This window comes from Bos indicus, chromosome 8 (genome assembly GCF_029378745.1).
Source record: "Bos indicus isolate NIAB-ARS_2022 breed Sahiwal x Tharparkar chromosome 8, NIAB-ARS_B.indTharparkar_mat_pri_1.0, whole genome shotgun sequence".
NCBI classification, from domain to species: domain Eukaryota; kingdom Metazoa; phylum Chordata; class Mammalia; order Artiodactyla; family Bovidae; genus Bos; species Bos indicus.
Window position 1 is genome coordinate 90,021,557 of NC_091767.1, and position 24,933 is coordinate 90,046,489.

The window sequence follows — 24,933 nt, forward strand, 5'->3', positions numbered from 1 at the left end:
AGGGATCAAACCTGTGCCCCCTGCATTAGGAGTGCAAAATCTTAACTACTAGACCACCAGGAAAATCCCAGGGCTAATTTTGAATGCATTTTAGAATATGGTCTAAAATATATATTGAAAAATAATGTGTAGAATTTCAAGGAGAAATGGTCAAAGCTACATGCATCATGAGACATTGCTGTTACCTGGTTAAAGAGAGATGATCTGGGCGGGCCCACTCTAGTTCCGTGGGCGCTTTAAAGGCCAAGCATTTTCTCTGGCTGGTCACAGAAGAGGAAGTCAGAGACACAGAGGGTGAGGGCATGGGGGCCTCCTGTGCTGGCTGCCAGGTTGTTGGTGGGCCTGGAACAGGGATGGTCTCTGCTGCCAACCAGTGGGCAGGGAAACCTCAGTCCTGCAGCCACAGTGACCTGAATGGGCCCTGAAATGAGAATCCAGCACCCTGACACCTTGACTCAGCTTTGTGTGACTTTTTATACATTCCACGGTTTATTTGGAAGTGGTTAGGTCATTGGCTCATTTCAAGTTAAATTACATTTGTGTGCAGGGTCAGCATCAGGGTTCATTTTTACTTAGAAATGGTCATCCAAAACTCACAGGAAAGACCATACTTTCTTCATCCAATTACATTATCACCTTCGTTTTGTCAAAATATCAGCTGACCAAATGTGTCATGGGTGTTCTATGTCAAACTTGTGGGTCAGTCTCCACTGATCTGTATGTCTGTCCTGATGACAGTCACATGGGATCTTGTTTCCCACAGCTTTTAGTTAAGTCATGACCTCCCACATTTCCTTTCTTTGAAAATATATCTGTTTCCATAAAATTTTTCCAGTGAGCTCATCAATTTCTGTAACACTGCTTCCTGGGTTTTTGGTTACTTTGAATCTGTACATTAATTTGGGAACAACTAACACCTTAGTATTCAGTCTTCTAAGCCATGAATACGGCATCAGTTCAGTTCAGTCGCTCAGTCATGTCCGACTCTTTGCGACCCCATGAATCGCAACACCCAGGCCTCCCTGTCCATCACCAACTCCTGGAGTTCACCCAAACTCAGGTGCATCGAGTTGGTGATGCCATCCAGCCATCTCATCCTCTGTCGACCCCTTCTCCTCCTGCCCCCAATCCCTCCCAGCATCAGGGTCTTTTCCAACGAGTCAACTCTTCACATAAAGTGGCCAAAGTATTCGAGTTTCAGCCTCACACCAGTCCTTCCAATGAGCACCCAGGACTGGTCTCCTTTAGGATGGACTGGTTGGATCTCCTTGCAGTCCAAGGGACTCTCAAGAGTCTTCTCCAGCACCACAGTTCAAAAGCATCAGTTCTTCAGCGCTCAGCTTTCTTCACTATCCAACTCTCACATCCATACATGACCACTGGAAAAACCATAGCCTTGACTAGACGGACCTTTGTTGGCAAAGTAATATTTCTGCTTTTTAATGTGCTATCTAGGTCAGTCATAACTTTCCTTCCAATGAGTAAGCATCTTTTAATTTCATGGCTGCAATCACCATCTGCAGTGATGTTGGAGTCCCAAAAAATAAAGTCTGACACTGTTTCCACTGTTTCCCCATCTGTTTCTCATGAAGTGATGGGACTAGATGCCATGATCTTCGTTTTCTGAATGTTGAGCTTTAACCCAACTTTTGCATTCTCCTCTTTGACTTTCATCAAGCATATATGTCCATATATATATATAGGCCTTCATTTATTTTCCTCAACAAAGTTTTGTGGTTTTAAGTGAACAGCACTTGCACATAGTCTGCTACAAGCATTTTCATACTGTTTAAATATTATTTTAAAATATTCATTCATTTTTGCCTGCATCAGGTCTTAGTTGCTGCACTCGGGATCGATCATCATTGCTGGGCACAGGCTCTTTGTTGTAGCACAGGGGCTGCTCTCTGTTAGTACTTGTGGTGCACAGGCTCCAGAGCTTGCCAGCTCAGTTGTGGGGCACGGACTTAGTTGCCCCGAGGCATGTGGGATCTTATGGCTTCCCTGGTGATGCAGTGGTTAAGACCACATCCCAGTGCAGGAGACATGGGTTCGATCTTAGGTTCAGGAAGATCCTCTGGAGCAGGAAATGGACACTCTGAGTATTACTGCCTGGGAAATTCCATGGACAGAGGAAACTAGCAGGCTACAGTCTAATCGCTTCCCAAAGAGTGGGATGTTACTGAGCATGCATGCGTGTGGGATCTTAAGATCTTCCCCAACCAGGGATTGAACTCACATCCCCTTCATGGGGAGGCAGATTTTTAATGACTGGACCATGAGGCAAGTCCCTTAATGTTATTTTAAAATGTACTTTTCCAATTTTTTCCATTGCTAGTATACAGCATATATAGAACATAAATGTGATCATGCTACCCAAGATGGCTCTTCTCCTGCTGTCTGTACATCCTTTGCTCGACCAGTCCCTTCTTCACCTATACCCTACTCACATGACCAGCCCCTACTCACATGACCAACCCTTAATACCTACTCCCCCCTAATACATACTTGCCCCCACCTCCAGTTAGTGATTATTCTAATCTTTAGATCAGAGCATCTTCTCCATGGTAGTTTATCAAAGGGGTGGTGAGGGACGGGCTCCTCTGCTGGTTTCCCTGGTAACTGACAAGCCAACCTGATGTCAGTTACCTCTGTAATTGGTCTCCCTCCTATACATGGACGTCACCAGATGGTCAATACCGAAATCAGATTTATTATATTCTTTGCAGCCAAAGATGGAGAAGCTCTATATAGTCAGCAAAAACAAGACCAGGAGCTGACTGTGGCTCAGATTATGAACTCCTAATTGCAAAATTTAGACTTAAATTGAAGAAAGGAGGGAAAACCACTAGGCCATAAGGGTATGATCTAAATCAATTCCATAATTCTGACCATAAACTGGACTACAGATAGGAGGAGTTACAGGAGTATCAAGGGACAGAAGCAGGCTTGAATGAAGCATGAGCCTCCTGAGCAGAGAGCACACAGGCTGATAATAAAGCCCTTCCTGGGAAAGCACAGTCTGCAGTCTGGAGGAAAAAAAGAAGAGGGAAGGAAAGAGCAAGAAGTGGGATGCAAGAGGCCTGGAAAGCAGGGAAATGAGTAAACTGTATTATTTAGTCTGAATAAAGACAATCCTGGGCTTCCCCGGTGGCTCAGACAGTAAAGAATCTGCCTTCAATGTGGGAGATGCGAGTTCGATCCCTGGGTCAGGAAGATCCCCTGGAGTAGGAAGTAACAATTCACTCCAGTATTCTTGCCTGGAGAACCCCATGGAGAGAGGAGTCCAGCAGGCTACAGTCCATGAGGTTGCAAAGAGTCTGACATGACTGAGAGACTAACACTTACACTTTAAATCAAATCCCTTACAATTATACAGTGGGAAGTGACAAATAGATTCAAGGGATTAGAGCTGATAGAGTGCCTGAAGAACTATGAACAGAGGTTTGTAACATTGTACAGGAAGCAGCGATCAACACCATCTCCAAGAAATGAAATGCAAAAAGGCACAATGGTTGTCTGAGGAGGTCTTACAAATAGCTGAGAAAAGAACAAAAGCAAAAGGCAAAGGAGAAAAGGGAAGACATATCCTTCTGAATGCAGAGTTTCAAACAATAGCAAGGAGAGATAAGAAAGCCTTCCTCTGTGAACACTGCAAAGAAATAGAGGAAAACAATAGAACGGAAAAGACTAGAGATCTCTTCAAGAAAATTAGAGATACCAAGGGAACATTTCATGCAAAGATGGGCATAATAAAGGACAGAAATGGTATGAACTTAACAGAAGCTGAAGATATTAAGAAGAGGTGGCAAGAATACACAGAAGAATTATATTAAAAAGATCCTAATGACCCAGATAACCATGATGGTCTGGTCACTCTAGATCTAGGCATCCTGGAGTGTGAAGTGGGCCTTAGGAAGCATTACTATGAACAAAGCTAGTGGATGTGATGGAATTCCAGCTGAGCTATTTAAAATCCTGAAAGATGATACTGTTAAAGAACTGCATTCAGTACGCCAGCAAATATGGAAAATTCAGCAGTGGCCACAGGACTGGAAAAGATCAGTTTTCATTCCAATCCCAAAGAAGGGCAACGTCAAAGAATGTTCAAACTACCCCACAATTGCACTCATCTCACATGCTAGCAAAGTAATGCTCAAAATTCTCCAACCTAGGTTTCAGCGGTATGTGAACCGAGAACTTCCAGATGTTCAAGCTGGATTTAGAAAAGGCAAAGGAACCAGAGATCAAATTGCCAACATATGCTGGATCATAGAAAAAGAGAATTCCAGAAAAACATACTTCTGCTTCATTGACTATGCTAAAGCCTTTGACTGTGTGGATCACAACAAACTGTGGAAAATTCTTCAAGAGATGGGAATACCAAACCACCTGACCTGCCTCCTGAGAAATCCGGATGCAAGTCAAGAAGCAACAGTTAGAACTGGACATGGCACAACAGACTGGTTCCAAATGGGAAAAGGAGTACTTCAAGGCTGTATGTTGTCACCCTGCTTATTTAACTTATATGCAGAGTACATCATGCGAAATGCCGAGCTAGACGAAGCAAAAGCTGGAATCAAGATTGCTGGGAAAAATATCAGTAACCTCAGATTTGCAGATGACACCACTGTTATGGCAGAAAGCAAAGAGGAACTAAAGAGCTTCTTGATGAAAGTGAAAGAAGAGAGTGAAAAAGCTGGCTTAAAATTCAACATTCAAAAAACTAAGATCATGGCATCCAGTCCCATCACTTCATGGCAAATAGATGGGGAAACAATCAGAGACTAGTTTCTTGGGCTCCAAAATCACTGCAGATGGTGACTGTAGCCATGAAATTAAGAGACACTTGCTCCTTGGAAGAAAAGCTGTGACCAACCTAGACAGCGTATTAAAAAGCAGAGACATTACTTTGCCAACAGTGGTCTGTGTAGTCAAAGGTATGGTTTTTTCCAGTATTCATGCTATGTGAGAGTTGGACCATAAAGGCTGAACTGCAGAGATTAATGCTTTTGAACTGTGGTGTTGGAGAAGACTCTTGAGAGTCCCTTGGACTGCAAGGGGATCAAACCAGTCAGTCATAAAGGACATTAATCTTGAATACTCATTAGAAGGATTGATGCTAAAGCTGAAGCTCCAATACTTTGGCCACCTGATGAGAAGAACCAACTCATTAGAAAAGACCCTGATGCTGGGAAAGATTGAAGGCAGGAGGAAAAGGGAATGACAGAGGATGAGATCGTTGGATTGCATCACTGATTCAATGGATGTGAGTTTGAGCAAACTCCAGGAGATGGTGAAGGACAGGGAAGCCTGGCATACTGCAGTCCATGGGGTCGCAAAAAGTTGGACACAACTGAGCCACTGAACAACACCAACTGCCCCCTCAACAGTGAAGACTGCTGCTATGTCCTGCCTGCTCCCTGCTGCATATGGTAGAATGTCACTTAAGGGCCTTGCTTCAGACATAAGGTCCCCCATCCATTAAACTGTTGTTGACTCCACACTCTTCTGTCTTGAGGCTACGTGAGTGGGTAGGGTGCAGACCAAGAGTAATAGGAGAATGTATGGTTTTGTATTTATAAAGAAATTGCCATGCATGCACTATGTAGCATACATAGAAATAATTTCTGTATAAATATACAGAGACTTGCGTTTGACTTCTGTATAGTTACCTGTATCCAACAGCCTTGCTAAATTTACCTATTAATTCTTTGGTAAAAAAGAAAATTTTTTTTATTATTTTTTGCCCACACTGTGCGACTTGCGGGACCTTCCCCACCCAGGGATTAAACCTGTGCCCCTTGTACTAGCAGTTCAGAGTCTTAACCACTGGCTCACCAGGGAAGTTCAACCTATTAATTCTAACTGTTTTGCAGGGGAGTAGATTAGTAGAAACTTTTCAAAGGTAACAATTTCTTAGGACTCACAAAGGACTAGCTGTGTAATAAAAAATAAACAAATTCGATTTCATCAAGTTCAGAACTTTTTAGAAGACATTAAAGAAAATAAAAGGCAAGCTTCAAACTGGAATAATGTATTTCCCATATATAAACATGACATAGGACTGCGTCGAGAATATATAAAGAACTGGTACCACTCAGGAAAAAGGACACAATGCAGCTTTTAAATTATGCAAATGATTTGAACACTCCTCAGTTCAGTTCAGTTGCTCAGTCGTGTCCAGCTCTTTGCGACCCCATGGACTGCAGCACGCCAGGCTCCCCTGTCCATCACCAACTCCTGGAGCTTATTCAAACTCATGTCCATCAAGTCAGTGATGCCATCCAACCATCTCATCCTCTCTCGTCCCCTTCTCCTGCCTTCAATCTTTTCCAGCATCAGGGTCTTTTTCATTGAGTCAGTTCTTCACATCATGTGGCCATAGAATTGGAGTTTCAGCTTCAGCATCAGTCCTTCCAGTGAATAGTCAGGACTGATTTCCTTTAAGATGGACTGGTTGGATCTCCTTACTGTCCAAGGGACTCTCAAGAGTCTTAACCAACGCCAGAGTTGTTTTTTTTTAAGCAGGGCATTATATGCTTCTCATATATGACAACCTGCTTAAAAACTCGTGACGGTGGGTACTGTCCTTCCCCCTTTTGTTGGAGGCTCAGCCAGGAGTCCACAGGCTGCAACTCTGAAGTGCCTCAACTCAGACTTGGTGCAGCCAAGTAAGGACTTCCCAGGTGGCGCAGCGGTAAAGAATCCATTTGCCAATGCAGGAGACACGAGAGACTTGGGTTTGATCCCTGGGTTGGGAAGATCCCCTGGAATAGGATCTGAACAGGGATCAAAGCCAGGCCCTCTGCATTGGGAATGGGGATTCTTAGCCACTGGACCACCAAGGAAGCCCCGGTCTTCTTTACCTTAACACTTTCTTTCTCCTTTTTCCTTATTTGGGCCTGTCACCTGTTTTATTTGTTGTCTTTACTCTTTACTCCCATGGCAGTCAGTGAGTTATTCTATTTTGATCCTCCTCACTTTTTAAAGATATATTATTTCCAGCTTTTTGAGAACATAAAATATTTACACCCTGTTCTTCTCTTGTGTCTACCTTTTTTTTAAATTAGCTCTTTGATTTACGGTTTAATGTATTTCATAACAACACTAGTTCTTTTGGTGACATATTCGTTGTATCTTGTGATTTGATGAAGCCCATCGCCTGGTCAGGTCCCGAGGAAGGACCCATGAATGCAATTCTTGCATTAGCATTGTGGTTCTGTAGTCTGGGGGTTGAAGAGTGACCTGGCTGGCCACTGCATCCCTGGCTCATGCTTTCCTTAAATTTTGTGAAAATATTATGCCACAGTGTTTCTGTTGGAAATGTCTACTGCCACCCTTATTTCTCTTGTTAAATACTGGAGTTTTAAAAAATCAAAGGCCTAAAGGATTTTTTGAAAGATTTAAAGCCTAGTAGTTAGTTTTATTGTGATGTGTCTGTGGTGACCATCCCAGCTCAACTTCCCCAGGATTTATCGCCGGAAAGTTTTTACATGAATTTTGTTTGTTTGTTTTGACTGCACCACGTGTTTGTTGCAGCACGTGGACTCAGTAGTTTCGGCGCTCAGGCGTAGTTGCTTAGTGGCGTGTAGGATCATAGTTCCCCGGTCAGGGTTCAAACCCACGTCCCCTGCGGATTGGAAGGCAGATTTTTTACCACTGGACCACCAGGGAAGTCCTTGAACATGGATTTTCAGTGTTAGTCTGTTAATTAGTTGACTTTTCTTCTGTAGGAACTTCATTTCTGTGTTTCTTAGACCTTTGCTTATCTCCTTGGACACTTTCTGATTCTTTTTGGCTCTTGATCCCATTTTTGATCCGTTGCTTGCAGGCCGCCTGTGCTGAAGGGGCACTCTACACACTTACGGTGCCCTGGCTGCAGCTGCTCTCCAGAGTCAACGTGTTTCCCGGCAACCCCACCAGTCTCCTCTGCTCACCTGACCGGCAGTGGGTGTTCGCGTCAACCCAGAACTCAGACCTGAGCCCGGAGGTCAGTGGTGGGCTGTGTCCCTTGCCTCAGGTGGCTGGCTTTGTGCACAAGGGTGGTGGATCCTATGCCCTAGGCTTTTGGGGTGCATCTGTGGGGGCAGCTTCTCATGTAGGACCAAACCTGCATGTATGGGTGGTGATGAGTCATCTGTGACCTTTCACAGTAGGGACTGCCTTCGCAGGGCCACCAGCTGAGCTGATGGCCATGGCAGCCTCACCCAGGAGTCTCTGTTCTTTCCAGGCTCCCGTGTTGCCCACAGGCTGGAGGGGGTCAGCTACCTGACTGGAGATGACAGAATTCAGTTTTGAAAAGGTTTGGGACTTCCTGGTGGAAATGCTCATGAGGTATTAGTGGCCTGAGAACAGGCTTCAACAAGATTAAGGAAGACAGTGTCTGGGCCAGCATGGAGGAGATGCTGACAGCATAGGGACTGTATCCATTACTTGGAGGCCCATACACAGCTTGCCTGTGAGAATGGCTGCCTCTGCCAGTGAGGGCCCAGAGATGCTCAGGCTGAGTGCCAGGGTGTGAACTGGAAAAGTGTGTGTGTGGGTGTGCACGCGCAGGTGCACCCATGAGCTCTGTCATTCAGTCGTGTCCAACTCTTTGTGACACCATGGATTGTAGTCTGCCAGGCGCCTCTGTTCATGGGATTTCCCAGGCAAGACTACTGGAATGGGTTGTCATTTCGTACTCCAGAGGATTTACCCAACCCAGGGATCAAACCTGCATCTTCTGTGTCTCCTGCATTGGCAGGCGGATTCTTTACCACTGAGCCACCAGGAAAGCCTGAATTGGAAAATTAGACTGGAGTAAAAAGCAGGCAGCTGGAGCGGGTCTTGAGACATACTGGGGTTGGTGAGCAAGGAAGGACAGAAAAAGAGAATCAGTGGCCTAGCTGGATGGAAGTGGAAGTGCCGAGACCTGGGAGTCAGGGGAGGCCAGGGGTCAGGGAGGGCAGCCAAAGGAGAGAGGCCATAGGATCGGTGGGCAGCCTCAAATCAGTTCCAGGGACCAAGAAGGGGTTTGGAGCCAGACTGCAAGAAGACAGGAAAGGAATATGGAGGAAGACATTGGAGGCAAAAGCAAGATGGTGATAGGCGCTCAGGAAAAGAAAATCCATTTATTTGATTCACCCATTATGCTGACCTCACTGGGACTGGTGTGCCAAGATCTTTCCAGCAGGGCCAGACATGGTGTGGGGTTAACCTCTTTTCCTTGGTAAGGGCGTTTGAGAAAGGCGGGTCCACATGAGGCACCCTGTGAGACCCAGTACAGTCACCGTGGATGTGGTCTTTCGGAGGGCTCCTGGTTGGAGAAGTCTCCTCCCTCACCAGCGATGAGACGTGCGGTGCTGTTCCCCAGGTGTTCTACACTCAGTCCTTGCTCTGCCGGTCAGAAGATGAGACTCCTGCCTCCACCACTCTCCCCATCTGGCTGACGTCCAGAGCCTGCTGGACCCCCGACGAGGCAGCCAGGCTGATGGTGATGCACAGAAATGACAATGGCATGCAGTTGGTCATCACCACCTATGAGCTAGGGAGCAGGAAGTCCAGGGATAGAGTGGAGGTTCTCGGTAAGGATCCCCGTGTCACCACCACTACCTTACAGTGCTTCTTCATGTTTCCTTTGGGGCACTTTTTCTTTCCTCTCAGTGAATCATAGTGACCCCACAGATGTCTTCTAGTTGTGCTTTTGTGTGCTGGTGGAGTAGTTGAACATTTGCTGTGTGTTGGGGCCCTCTGCATGGCCGTGGGATTCAGAGGTTAACTGCTGTCCACTCTTCTCCCTTCTCTGCGTCCATTCATCCCCACCTCTCCTTTTACAACTGTGTCAGAGTCACCACTCTCAGCACTGAGTGCCCACAGAGATGAATAAGGAGCTCTTCCCTAAGGAGCTCCTAGTCCAGTAGGAAAATAAGACCCACATTTTTGTCTTTTCCTGTCTCCTCTGTTTTCCAAACCCCACACCACCCTGATAGGCCTTTTCTTTGTTCCTTAGCGTTTTTTCCTTTGTATTATATTCATTTGTTTTCCTGTCATCATTTGACCATAAATTTTACTCTGAGCTTCCTGGCAGCCGAGGAAAAAAAGGGAAACAGGATGTGTAATATAATCCCTTGTCTGATACGAGAAAACGCATGAACTCTTCAAAAGAGGTAATTTTGTTTTCCTGGTGCTAACTAAATTCCATAAGGAAATGATCGAATTAATTTTTTTTTTTAACAAGGAATGCTGTACAGTATAAAAGAATCTTCAACAGTAGTTTTCAGCAGATGTCATAAATGTCATAGTTCTCTTGTGGTCATGTCTTACATCCCCCTGTCTTAGATGGGGAAGGGTAGAAAGCAGGGTGGAGGCCGCACCCCTGGATAGTACCATGGGCCAGATACTGTCACTGCCATGTGCATATCGCCTTGAACCTCACAGTCTCCCTATAAAGCAGCATGATCAGCGTTCGACAGCTGATGACCAGTAGACTAGGGGAGTAAATGCATGGGTCAGGATTGATTGCAGATGCAGCACAAAGCTGTTGCTCTTTTCATTATTCCACATCCTTGTAGGTGAGGCATGTCTATTCCAGACCCCCAGCTGCTACTAAGACATGACAATCTGTGTGCCTTTATTTCAAAAAGTACGACAGATTGCGAGCTTCCTGCTGCCAGACACCATGATGCCTCCTCACCTCATGAAGGGCCACGGCTCCCAGGTGATCCTGCTGGTGTCCGGCTCAGAGCTGGTGCTCTTCACCATTCACGGCCTGCAGCTGGTGGCCTTTCAGGACCACCAGAGGCCCATCACGTCCATGTGGGTGGTGAGTGTGGCCCCTTGCCCGCCTGCTGCCAGCCTCATGGCTCCGTGCCTTGGAGCCCACATTCCTGCCTCACTTGGTTTTTCATTTCAAGGACCAGACTCGAGTCATCACCTCTTCCTTTGACCTCTCCCTGCGAGTCTACATGTGGAACAAGGAAAATAAATTTCCCGTCCTCAAGAGCTGCTATCATTTGCTTGGTGGGTCCCACAGATGGGCCAGGTAATTGCTTCTGACTTTTTAAATGTTAGCTACACAATGGCCTCTCATGGCCTCCCAGCAAGAGGATACCATTGGCAAGAATGTGAATAGGACTTGGGGTCTTAGCCCAGCCTGCCCCTCCCTATATGGGGACCTGAGGCAAGTCACTGTTCATATTTATCCTCTGGTTTTAAAAAAAATGCTACACTGTGCATCATTTGCATTATCTCCTTTAATATACAAAGCCACCACCTGCAGTTAGCATCACCCATGTTTCCCAGATGAAATCAGCGATGTGGGTTTTGCCCAAAGGCCCACAGGGATGCACAGTGAAGCTGGGGTCAGCCTGGATGCAGCCCTTACCCCACCTCTGTAACCTGCACAATGCCAGCTCCATTTACCAAACCTAGGTGGCCATAGGGGCAAGACTGTAAAAGTTGAAGAGAATATGATTTTTGTGCTCTGATTTACAATTAGAATTGGGGATGCTATGCTTAGTCATTCAGTCGTGTCTGACTGTTTGCAACCCCACGGACTGTAGCCCACCAGGCTCCTCTGTCCCTGGTGATTGTCCAGGCAAGAATACTGGAGTGGGTTGCCATGCCCTCCTCCAGGGGATCTTTCAACCCAGGGATCAAACCCAGGTCTCCCGCATTGCAGGTGAATTCTTCACTGCCTGAGCCACCAGGGAAGCTCAAGAATACTGGAGTGGGTAGCCTATCCCTTCCCCAGGGGATCTTCCAGACCCAGGAATGGAACTGGGGTCTCCTGCATTGCAGGTGGATTCTTCACCAGCTGACCTACCAGGGCAGCCCAGAATTGGGGGATGACATGTTTTTTCTTATCAGAGTAAGTCCTGCAAAGTAAGGACAGGGCTTCCAGATTGTCTGTTTCACTGGGTTACTTATGGTAATACCTCCTGCTTCATAATCATCAGTTACTTGTCATGAGTTATGGGATTAATTCAGCCTCCTGTGGCAAACATCTTCCAGTGTTAATTTAAAAAAATGCAATGCCCCAAACTAAATATTTTTACAATTAAATATTTCTATTAACAAACCTGCTTCCCTAGCAGCTCAGATGGTAAAGCTTCTGCCTGCAATGCAGGAGACCCAGGTTTGATCCCTGGGTCAGGAAGATCCCCTGGAGAAGGAAATGGCAACCCACTCCAGTATAACAAACCTACCTAGTTGCTGAGTTTAAGAGCCATAACATTCCATCTCCACACTGCAGGCCATGAGGGGCTGTATATTTCCTACTGAAGACCCTAATATGTTGTTATCTACCCTCCCCTGTGCTCGGGAGAGGTGGCCTTGCTCTGTTCTGTCTGTACCTGGGCCGCAGGCCAGCCATTGTGAAGCAAGCCCCTCAGGCCGATGGAGGCCCTGATTACACACCCCACATCCACTCATGACCCCTCAGTAATGATTTTTTCCCTCCAGTGGCAGGAGATGTATGTGCGAACAAACACTTGTTGCCACTGGAAGGAGGCCACTGAAGAGCTTGCCAGCGATGTTGGTCTCCCAAGATGTGCTTTTTTTTCCTTTCCGTTTTTATATGTGCCTTTAAAGAATTCCCTGTATCATTACTGAATGGTTAGAACATCTTTTCACTGAAAAAACACTGTTGTCAACTTAGTAAGCAAGTAGCACTTCTAGAAACTTTTTTACACATTTTTAAACACTGCTCTACATGCATCACACAAAGCAGAACACATTCATTCACTGAAATATTCATTGTGCACTATTAGAAACTTATTTTTTAAATTACACTTTATTTACTTACCTCTGTGCTAGGTCTTCATTGTTGCATGCAGGCTTTTTCCAGTTGCGGTGGCTTCTCGTTGCAGAGCTCAGGCTCTAGAGTATGGGCTTAGTAATTGTGGCACATGGGCTTTGTTGCCCTGTGGCATGTTGGATCTTCCTGGACCAAGAATCAAACATGTGTCCCCTATATTGTTGGCAGGCATATTCTGAACCACTGAGCCACCAGGGAAGTTCCAGAAACTTCTGTTTTTTATGTGTTTTTAAACTGTGCTATTCTGAGGCTTCCCTGGTGGCTCAGATGGTAAAGAATTCACCTGCAGTACAGGAGACCCAGATTTGATCCTTGGATCAGGAAGATTTCCTGGAGAAGGGAATGGCTATTCTTGCCTGGAGGATTCTATGGATAGAGGACCCTGGGGGGCTACAGTCCATGAGGTCACAAGAGTCAGACATGGCTGAGTGACTAACACACCCATTTTATAGGATGGTAAACCTTTTCACTGAAATGACATTTTCTCAATGAGCATAGCACACTTAGTAACATAAATGTGCTTTAATCAGAACCCTGGAATGTATTACAACCTTGAATTCTGCTCTTTCCTAATTCATAACAGATTCCTCAGAAATCCTTATTTGATGCAAGTGGTAATTTTTCTCTTTGAGGGCTTCATTGGCAATCATAAACCCAGCAACCTTGCTCCATGCTGATCCCCACAGGATGGGCAGCTGTGGACTGCATTTGATCTATCTTTTCATTACTTTTTAGGAGCTTTTCAGTTTCCTAAAATGTTATAATCTGTGAACACATACTCTGATTCTCCAAAGAAAACGGGTGTGGTAAATAAAAATGTAATAGCAAACGTAGCAGCATACCCCTAGGAGAAATAAAACATGTCTACAGAGACTTGTACTTGAATGTTCTTAGCAGATTTATTCAGAAAACCCTAAAGGTGCAAACAGTGCATATGCCCATCAGCTGGTAAATGGATAAATCCACTGTGGTGCGTCCATACAGGGGAATGTTATTCAGCCGTAAAGAGGAATGGCATATGACATACACGTGGGTGAACTGCCAACATGTTGTGCTGGTGAAAGAAGCAAAATGTGTAAGGTCACATATTGAATGATTCCTTTAATATGGTACATATAGAAAAGGCAAGTGTAGGAACAGAAGGTTAATTACTGCTGCCCAGGGTTGGGGGTAGGATGGGATTTACTGCAGATGGCTACAACAGATCGTTTGGGGCCAATGGAAATGTTCTTAAAACTGGGTTTTAGTGATAGTTACAGAGTTCTGCAAATTTACTAAAGATGAGTTGAGGGCGTGGGGGAAGATGAAGAGGAAGTCTATAAAGAGAAAAAGAAAGAAGATAGGTGCTAGTTCAACCTTATTTGCTAACAAACCAAGGAGACTGCTGGCTGACTGCTTGTATCAGGGAGCAGTTGTTGCCCTGCTCACCCCACACAGACCAGCCAGTCCTGCAATTTTCCAACCCAATCTCGCAGTTTTCTGACACAGTCTGCAAACTGCCACATTCCACTCTTGTTATTAATCTCTGTTGTTGTTGTTTGCACAAGATGCGTTTTTTAAAATTAATTTATTTTCATTGGAGGCTAATTACTTTGCAGTACTGTGCTGCTGCTGCTGCTAAGTCACTTCAGTCGTGTCCGACTCTGTGCGACCCCATAGACGGCAGCCCACCAGGCTCCCCCGTCCCTGGGATTCTCCAGGCAAGAACACTGGAGTGGGTTGCCATTTCCTTCTCCAATGCATGAAAGTGAAAAGTGAAAGTGAAGTCGCTCATACTGTGGTGGTTTATTAATCTCTTAAGTTGAGTAAGTCAGCATGGCATTTACTCTAAGCTGAAAGTAGTTCATGAAAGCCAAAGCTCGTTTCAGAAGCAATCTATAGACAAAAACTGGGCTTCTTTGGGAAACTCAGCAAGTTCCTTCTGTTTTTGTTTGTTGGTTAGTTCTTTTTTTTGTTTGTTGGTCTAGACTTGCTCAATTTTTCTATAATGCAACAGAGCAGCATTGTGTTTTTGTGGAAACCGAAGTCCCCATTGGCTCCTGTGGTTACATCTCCTTCACTAAGACTGGTAGGAATTGATAGTAATTCTAAATTCTGGAGAAATGACTCTGACTTGCCCAGATTGGATGAGGTATCCCCCACTCCTGTATCAGAAGTTTCTAGAGTAGCTGGAATCATTGTGATTCAGGCAGCTACCATCAGGAAGACCTCAGACTGATCATAGTCAAGAATGTGATGATTTTTGCTACTTGTTATAAATGAACGTAGGTCCTCAAGTCAAAGCCTAGCATACTCACAGATGGGGTGGACTGGGTGGAGAACGTACAAGGCTGAGCTCCATCTTCGTGTAAAAGCTTTATGACTTAAACGTTTGTCCTTTTCCAAAGTTAACATATAGCGTGTCCCTTCCTTCACAGTGGATTCACTCATGTGGAGAGTGACAGTATGAGCATTGTAGGCGTGGAAGCCAGAAACATCGGAACTAGTATTCTGAGGTCATATTACTTCCAAGTGCGCTGTGGCTAAGATGACTGCATCAACTGAAGATTGTCACCACAGTTGTGAGGGGCTTGTCTGCATACAGAGACTAAAGTAATTATTGTATCAACATCGGGAAAAGAAGTAATGATCCTCAAATACCTACTATGGGCCACACAAGTGTGTGAGGTGACCTTATTTTTAAATCCTCAGCAGAAGCCCTGAAGTGTAGATATTACTGTCTGTATTTTTCAAAGAAGTTGAAATGTAGTAGAAGAGTAGTTAACCCACCGTTGGTCCATTTTCCAGCTATCAAACTGTCCAAGGTTATTCAGATAGTAAGTAGCCAAGAAGAATGAGTGCAAGACCTTGGGTGCTAGAAAACCCAGGTTTAAAGTACTCAAGATTGTAACATAATTGTTTTTTGTTGTCCAAATATGTAATTAATGGAGTAAATATTTTTATCTTCCTAGTCTGTGTTACATGCTTTAGACACACATTAATAAACAGCTCTGGGTGTCCTACAGATGTTCTGTGGCACAACGTTGCATGGCTGCAGGGCACCACTCTGTGCCTTGTGACAGCGATGCCTCCAGAGTTGGTCCATATGGAAGCCCTGACTGGGTTAGCAGGTCTGTCTTTAGCATTCTTAATTGCAGGCAATAGGAACAGCAGGCTGGATCACTAACACCAAAAAAGGAATTTATTAGAAAGAAATAGAGTAGCATAGAGGGGCAGTGTGCATGCTTGAGGAGTAGGCCTGGCACCATGGAAGCTGGCAGCAGGTGACAACCAGGGCCGGCTCCAGCAAGGCCTGGCTTCCCGGCTCTGCTGCTCATATCCCTATTTCCCCTCCGGCTCCACCACATCGCTGCCACCATGCTCCCATCGCTGTCACTGAACAGGCATCACTGCCATTATCTGAAAACTTCCCTAAGGAAATGCGACTCTTTGCGACTCAGTGGAGTGTGCGTATGGGATTTACTGGCCTGCGTCACAAGCCCACACCATCAAGTTCAGGATGGGAGAGTCTGGCCCATTCAGCTTTAATAGTAGGTACTCAAAACCAAGATTCATACAGTGAAGAACTCCTCGAAAATAGAAAATAAAGATTAAAAAGTTCTCTACTACATTCTGCTCTTGTGGCTGCCTAGTTCCCAATATACCCTACTTCTATATTTGCCTTTTAACAATAGTTTTTTGGCCTAACACAGCACCTATATACTATGTAGCCAAGACCACATGCAATCATTTCACCCAGAGGAGAAAATCTAAGGTTTTCCTTTCTCTTTTTTAATCTTAAGGTTTATTTTGGAGTTATTTTAAATTTACAGAACATTTGCAGAGATAGTACAGAGGGTTCCCATACGCCCTTTACCCAGCTTTCCTAATGCATTAAATCTCGCATAACTGGTACACTTAAAAACCCAAGGTCTTTGTTAGCTGTGTGAACCGGTTTCAAGTCAGAACTCTTAGGGCTGTGAATCTCTCTTTTGGTTCTATCACGATTTTGCTTGATGTTCCAAAACTCATGAACTAAGTACTAATGCATCGTATATACAGCAGTGGGGAAAGGGGAAGGAGATGAGAAATTAGCTGAAATAAATATGCACACACACACATGCGACACAGCAGGAAATAGCTGTTCAGAGATGAAGGGAAAACTTCAGATAAATTGAGATATAGGAAGGTTTTCTGAAGACACAGGGAAAGGGGTTGGGGTGTCAGCAAGAGATTGGAGATCAGACAAGGGAACTCTTGAGTGTGTGGATCCACCTAAGAAACTTGGACACGTGATGGCTAGGAAAGCGGTCCTGGTCATTTCTTAGGGGAGGCCAGCTAATCAGGTCCAGGCACTCTGTCCTCAGGTGCTACATTAGGTATCATGTCTGGGAATGGCAGCCCTACCCAAGAACAAGTGCAGTTCTGCTTTGGTTGTGTGTAGGAAGTTTGTAAGGGAGTCTATGGGAACATAGGGAGCTCTGGGGATTTCTGTGAGTCTTGACAACGGTAGGTCCTGAGTCTGGCAGATGGGCTTTTGTCAGGAAAACATGGTCTGCTGGGGTGTGGTGCCATGGCCCCAGGAATAGGCACTTAGTATGTCATGCTCTAAAGTCCTCTAAGTCCAAGTCCTGACGGCTTGTTTTACAAGGTGCAATGGGCACTGTTCCAGTTAAGGAGCGTGAGTGGTCCTCCTCGAGTCCTACAGAAGCATGCAGATCTCTGTGAGACCTTCCAGTAACTCCTGGTGTAGGCATATGTATTCTGTATTACTTTTTAAAAATTCCCCTAATCATTGGCTACAGGTCAAGTCTTAACAAACTACAAAATACTGACTGCTAACCGTGTATTCTTGAGTGTGGCTATAGTCACACTCAGTCATAAAGTTCCCTAGTCATTGGCTACAAGTCAAGTCTTAAACTGCAAAATACCAATTGCTAACCGTGTATTTTCCCTATAGTCACATTACCAGTCATTGGTTCAGAGCACACACCATATCTTGTATTGGAAGATTGTATCCAAACCTCACTAAGTATTGTCTCCCCAGCCAGCACCTTACCTGAGCCTTCAGTAGGCCATCCTGTATTGCATCAGGCCAGTTACTTCCGGATGATGGATACATGACAAGATCAACGTATTGCACAGTCATGAGCTCATTGTCACCCCTCTGGTGTAAAATAGGTCCTTCATTCTGAGGCAGTGTTGTCCAGGATGTCTGGATAAGGCATTCAGCAAGTTTGGGAGATGATGCTGACAGAACTGTGGGCAATTATGACAAAGTAGGCAAGAATATAGAATGGGGAAAAGACAGTGTTGTCAATAATTGGTGTTGGGTAAACTGGACAGTTTCATGCCAAAGAAACGACTACTTTCCCACATAACTAAAAACCTCAAAATGGATTAAAGCTTAAGTCTAAGACTTGAAAAAACAAAACTTCTAGAAAAGCATAGTACCTTCTTTGACATTGGTCTTAGCAATATTTTTTTTAATATGTGTCTTTAGGCAAGAGAAAAGCAAAAATAAACAAACAGAACTACATCAAACCAAAAAGCTTTTGTACCAGAAAGGAAACTTAACAAAATGAAAAACAGCATGCTGAATGGGAGAAAGCATTTATTTGCAAATAATATATCAGATAAGGGGTTAATATCCAAAATACACAAAGAACTCATAGAACTCAACACCAAAAGGACTAACAGTCCCACCAAGGAACTGAATAGACATTGTTCCAAAGATATAGATACATATGACTAAGACACATGAAAAGATGCTCAACATAAAAAAGCTCCCATTATAAACATAAGGGGAATGCAACTGAAAATCACAATGAGATAACACTTCACACATGTCAGAATAGCTATTACAAAAAGATAAGAAATAACAAGTGTTGGTGAGGATATAGAGAAAACCCTTGTGCACTGTTGGTGGTACAAATTGGCTCAAGCATTATGGAAAACAGTATGGAGATTCCTTAAAAGTAGAACTACCACCAGTTCAGTTCAGTTGCTCAGTCGTGTCTGACTCTTTGTGATCCCATGAATCGCAGCATGCCAGGCCTCCCTGTCCATCACCAACTCCCGGAGTCCACCCAAACTCATGTGCATCAAGTTGGTGATGCCATCCAGCCATCTCATCCTCTGTCATCCCCTTTTCCTGCCGCCAACCACTCCGAGCATCAGAGTCTTTCCAATGAGTCAACTCTTCGCATGAGGGTCAAAGTACTGGAGTTTCAGCCTTAGCATCATTCCTTCCAAAGAACACCCAGGACTGGTCTCCTTTAGGATGGACTGGTTGGATCTCCTTGCAGTCCAAGGGACTCTCAAGAGTCTTCAACACCACAGTTCAAAAGCATCAGTTCTTCGGCACTCAGCTTTCTTCACAGTCCAACTCTCACATCCATACATGACCACTGGAAAAACCATAGCCTTGACTAGATGGACCTTTGTTGGCAAAGTAATATCTCTGCTTTTTAATATGCTATCTAGGTTGGTCATAACTTTTTTAAGATCTAGCAATTCCACTTTGCATATTTTTTACAAAGGAAAAAAAACACTGATTAGAAAAGATGTATGCATTCCTATGTTTATTGCAGCATTACTTACAATGGGCAACATATGGAAACCACCTGAATGTCCAGCAATAGATGAATGGATGAAGATGTGGTATATTATATATAGTGGAATATTAGCCATAAAAAGAAAAATCTTTCGTGATTTCAATGTGACAGCATGAATGGTCCTAGAGGTTATTATGCTAAGTGAAATAAGTCAGAAAGAAAAATGAAGTGTGATTTTAACTTATATGTGGAATCTAAAAAACAGCAAATGAAAAAAGGAAAACAATAGATACAGAGAAGAAATAGTGATTGCCTTAAGGGAGGGAGTGGTGGATTGAATGCCATAGGTGGAGGTACAGACTTCCAATTACAATATAAATGAGTCATGCGGATGAAATATACAACATGTGGAATATACACAGTAATACTGTAATATCTTTGTATGGTGACAGATAACTAGACTTAGCATAATAAACATTTTGTAATGTATAGAAATATTGAATCACTATGTTGTGCCCCTGGAATTAACATAGTATTACAGGTCAGTTATGCTTCAGTTAAAAAACAAAAGATAGTTCTTTGAAAATTAATAGAATTGATAAGCCTCTAGTCAAGCTAACTGAAGGAAAATACAAATTAGTAAGATCCAGAGGGACATTACTACAGATCCCATGGATATTAGAAGGATAATCAGGAAATACTATGAACAACCATATGTCTACAGATTTGGTAACCTAGATTAAATGGAGCAATTCCTTAAAAAATACATCTGCCAAAACTTACACAAGAAGAAAAAGACTGAATAGGCCTGTATCTAATAAAGAAATTGAGTCAATAATTAAAAACCTTTCAGAACAGCAGCAGGCCCAGATAGGTTCACTGGTGAATTAAAACATTTAAGGAAGAATTTATGCCAATTCTATACAATCTCTTCCAGAAGATAAGATGCAGAAGGGAACCTCCTAACTCATTTTATATGAGGCCAGCATTATTCTAAAACCAAAACCAGATAGTCTTTAAAACTATAGAGCAGTCTCTCTCATGAATACAAATGCGAAAGTTCTCAACAAAATATTAGCAAATCAAAACCAAAATGTATGCAAAGAATGTATTCCAGGTATGCAAGTTTGGTTTACCATCTGGAAATCCATTAATCTACCACATCAACAGGCTAACAAAAACCACATGATTGTATCAATAGATACAGAAAAAGTATTTGACAAAATCCATCACTCATTTTTTATAAAACTAGCAAACTAGGCATAGAGGGGAACTCTCAACTTGATAACATCTACAGCTAACATCATACTTAATGGCAAGAAAATAGAAGCTTTTCCACCAAAAGCAGGAACAAGGCCAATGTCCTCTCACCATTCCTTTTCAACATCATACCAGAAGATATAGGTAATGCGGTAACAACAAAAAAGGGAAATAAAAGTTACACAGGGTGGAAAAGAGGAAATAAAACGTTCATTTATTACATGATGGTCTATATAGAATTAACAAAAAATTTCTGGAAATAAAGTTATTACAGCAAGTTTATAGGATACAAGGTTAATGTACAAAAGGTTATTAACACTTTTATTATACCAGCAATAAACATGCAGAATTTTAAATTTAGAATGTGTTACCATTTACATTAACACTCAAAAAATTTAGTTATATGTAAATCTAAGAAAATGCATATAAGATCTATATGGGGAAAACTACAAAACTCTGATGAAAGAAATTTAAAAAGAACTATAGGTAGATATTCATGGATGCGAAAATTCAGTTTTGTCAAGATGGTCATTCTTCACAACGATTTATAGGTTCAATGCAATTCCTATTAAAATGCCAGCATGTTATTTTGTGGATGTCAACTACATAATACTAAAGTATATCTGAAGTGATAAAAGACCCAGAATTGCCAGTACTGAAGTTGGAGGACTGACACTGCCTGACTTCACGACTTACAATAAAGCTACAGTAACCAAGTGTGGTATTGGATGAAAAAAGTCATATAGATAATTGGAACAGAATAAAGAACCCTGAAAGAGACTCACATAAATATCACTGTATTTCTGTGAAAATATCACTGATCTTGATGAAATACAAAGGCAGTAAAATGGAGGAAAGATGTGTGCTACTCATTTCAGTCGTGTCCAACTCTTTACGACCCCATGGACATATGTACAACTTAAAAATATAAGCAACTTAAAGTATACATGAAGGTATACAAATAGCTGACTGTGGCTCAGATCATGAACTCCTTATTGCCAAATTCAGACTTAAATTGAAGAAAGTGGGGAAAACCACTAGACCATTCAGGTATGACCTACATCAAATCCCTTATGATTATACACTGGAAGTGAGAAATAGATTTAAGGGACTAGATCTGATAGAGTGCCTGATGAACTATGGGCGGAGGTTTGTGACATTGTACAGGAGACAGGAATCAAGACTATCCCCAAGAAAAAGAAATGGAAAAAAGCAAAATGGCTGTCTGGGGAGGCCTTACAAATAGCTGTGAAAAGAGAAGTGAAAAGCAAAGGAGAAAAGGAAAGATATACCCATTTGAATGCAGAGTTCCAAAGAATAGCAAGGAGAGATAAGAAAGCATTCCTCAGTGACCAGTGCAAAGAAATAGAGGAAAACAACAGAATGGGAAAGACTAGAGAATCTCTTCAAGAAAATTAGAGATACCAAGGGAACATTTCATGCAAAGATGGGCTCAATAAAGGACAGAAATGGTATGGACCTAACAGAAGCAGAAGATTTAAGAAAAAGTGGCAAGAATACACAGAAGAACTATACAAAAAAGATCTTCACAACCCAGATAATCACGATGGTGTGATCACTCAAACTCACCTAGAGCCAGACATCCTGGAATGTGAAGTCAAGTGGGCCTTAGGAAGTATCACTACAGACAAAGCTAGTGGAGGCGATGGAATTCCAGTTGAGCTATTTCAAATCCTGAAAGATGATGCTGTGAAAGTGCTGCACTCAATATGCCAGCAAATTTGGAAAACTCAGCAGTGGCCTCAGGACTGGAAAAGGTCAGTTTTCATTCCAATCCCAAAGAAAGGCAATGCCAAAGAATGCTCAAACTACCGCACAATTGCAGTCGTCTCACATGCTAGTAAAGTAATGCTCAAAATTCTCCAAGCCAGGCTTCACCAATACATGAACCATGAACTTTCAGATGTTCAAGCTGGTTTTAGAAAAGGCAGAGGAACCCAAGATCAAATTGCCAACATCCGCTGGATCATTGAAAACACAAGAGATTTCCAGAAAAACATCTATTTCTGTTTTATTGACTATGCCAAAGCCTTTGTGTGGATCACCAAAAAACTGGGAAATTCTCAGAGATGGGAATACCAGACCACCTGACCTGCCTCTTGAGAAACCTGTATGCAGGTCAGGAAGCAACAGTTAGAACTGGACATGGAAAAACAGACTGGTTCCAAATAGGAAAAGGAGTACGTCAAGGCTGTATATTGTCACCCTGCTTATTTAACTTCTATGCGGAGTACATCATGAGAAATGCTGGGCTGGGGGAAGCACAAGCTGGAATCAAGATTGCTGGGAGAAATATCAATAACCTCAGATATGCAGATGACACCACCCTTATGGCAGAAAGTGAAGAAGAACTAAAGAGCCTCTTGATGAAAGTGAAAGAGGAGAGTGAAAAAGTTGGCTTAAAGCTCAACATTCAGAAAACTAAGATCATGTCATCGGGTCCCATCCCTTCATGGCAAATAGATGGGGAAACGTGTCACACTTTATTCTTTGGGGCTCCAAAAACACTGCAAATGGTGATTGCAGCCATGAAATTAAGAGACGCTTACTCCTTGGAAGGAAAGTTATGGCCAACCTAGACAGCATATTAAAAAGCAGAGACATTACTTTGTCAACAAAGTTCCGTTTAGTCAAGGCTATGGTTTTTCCAGTAGTCACGTATGGATGTGACAGTTGGACTATAAAGAAGGCTGGGCACTGAAGAATTGATGCTTTTGAACTGTGGTGTTGGAAAAGACTCTTGAGAGTCCCCTGGACTGCAAGGAGATCCAACCAGTCCATCCTAAGGGAGATCAATCCTTGGTATTCACTGGAAGGATTGATATTGAAGCTGAAACTCCAATACTTTGGCTACCTGATGCGAAGAGCTGACTCATTTGAAAAGATCCTGATGCTGGGAATGATTGAGGGCAGGAGAAGAAGGGGACAACAGAAGATGAGATGATTGGATGGGATCACTGACTCAATAGACATGGGTTTGGGTAGACTCCGGGAGTTGGTGATGGACAGGGAGGCCTGGCGTGCTGTGGTTCATGGGGTCGTAAAGAGTTGGACATGACTGAACAACTGAACTGAATTTGCCTAGTATTAAACAGTAATATCTGGCAGAATCTATGTCTATTTCACTGTAGAGCCTAAAGAAGTAATAAAGACATGCAACTTAATCCCAAGGGCTTTCAAGAAGTGAGGTGCATTTGCTCTGCCCTCACCCAGTGAATATATCACATTTGAATAGCATGTATCTTTAAACATAGGATTGGTAGATAAGTCAGGGCTAAATAGGAAAATATATCCAAGGTCATGAAGTCACCTTGATATGTTTTCTGATTGCTGGATCCTTTTTCTGTCCCACAAGCACATTTCAAAGTAGAACTATGGAGTTTTAGTTTCAAAGAATTTAAAGTTGAAACGGACCTTAGAGATGATTCAGTCCAGTTTTCACATTATAGCCTTGAAAAAACCAAGGCCTAGGAATGGAAATGGACTTGTTTGGAGACCTAGGATGTTAGTAGAAGAGCTAAGAAGAGAATCTGAGTAATAATTTAAACAAATTTAATTATTATATAGTCATAAAATAATATTTAAAACAAAATTAACTACAATGCCATATATTACCACTTGGGGGTGTCTGCAATATCCCCTGTACGTATATTGTCTTATTTAACCTATATATAGATTGTCTTGCTAAAGCAGTGTTTTGATATAAGTGTTATTATCTCTATCTTGGGTAAAAGAAAAGTTTCTAAATCCAGGATTACACAGGTAATGCATGGCCAAACCTTACCAACAAAGATCCATAAATCAAAGTTATGGTTTTTCCAGTAGTCATGTATGGATGTGAGAGTTGGGCCATAAAGAAGGCTTAGCGCTGAAGAATTGATGCTTTCAAACTGTGGTGTTGGAGAAGACTCTTGAGAGTCCCTTGGACTGCAAGGAGATCAAACCAGTCCATCCTAAAGGAAATCAGTTCTGAATATTCACTGGAAGGACTGATGCTGAAGCTGAAGCTCCAATACTTTGGCCACCTGATGCAAAGAGCAGACCCTGATGTGGGAAAGATTGAAGGCAGGAAGAAAAGCAGGTGACAGAGGATGAGATGGTTGGATGGCATCACCAACTGGATGGATATAAGTTTGAGCGAGCTCCGGGAGATGGTGAAGGACAGAAAGCCTGGTCTGCTGCAGTCCACGGTGTCACAAAGAGCTGAACATGACTGAGTGACTGAACAACAAACAACTAAAGAATCAAGATTCTAAGTTTTTCCTACTATATCATTATTTTAAAAAATTATTCTGTTGTTCATATTTAATTTTA

The 24,933-nt window shown here is 43.0% G+C and overlaps 1 protein-coding gene and 1 long non-coding RNA gene across 7 annotated transcripts in view; one reads left to right on the top strand and one right to left on the bottom strand.

The window, feature by feature from the left end:
• Nucleotides 1-15,752, top strand: part of LOC109562584 (F-box/WD repeat-containing protein 12) — a 34,311-nt gene extending 18,559 nt beyond the window's left edge. For 5 of the 6 annotated variants that reach the window (XM_070795196.1, XM_070795199.1, XM_070795197.1 and 2 more), the window contains 5 exons: nucleotides 7,835-7,993; nucleotides 9,359-9,569; nucleotides 10,629-10,807; nucleotides 10,899-11,026; nucleotides 15,220-15,752. In XM_070795196.1, coding sequence (XP_070651297.1) covers nucleotides 7,835-7,993; nucleotides 9,359-9,569; nucleotides 10,629-10,807; nucleotides 10,899-11,026; nucleotides 15,220-15,328 — 786 coding nt within the window. In that variant the 3' untranslated portion in view covers nucleotides 15,329-15,752. Of the gene's footprint in view, nucleotides 1-7,834; nucleotides 7,994-9,358; nucleotides 9,570-10,628; nucleotides 10,808-10,898; nucleotides 11,027-11,665; nucleotides 11,855-15,219 lie in introns of all 6 variants that reach the window. The other variant, XR_011568166.1, reaches the window with a different exon arrangement.
• LOC139184623 (uncharacterized) overlaps nucleotides 11,849-24,933 on the bottom strand; it is a 50,655-nt gene continuing 37,570 nt past the window's right edge. The window contains exons 3-4 of the long non-coding RNA XR_011568167.1: nucleotides 17,841-18,040; nucleotides 11,849-13,856 (exon numbers count right to left, since the gene is read on the bottom strand). This is a non-coding gene — a long non-coding RNA (uncharacterized lncRNA). The remainder of the gene's footprint in view (nucleotides 13,857-17,840; nucleotides 18,041-24,933) is intronic.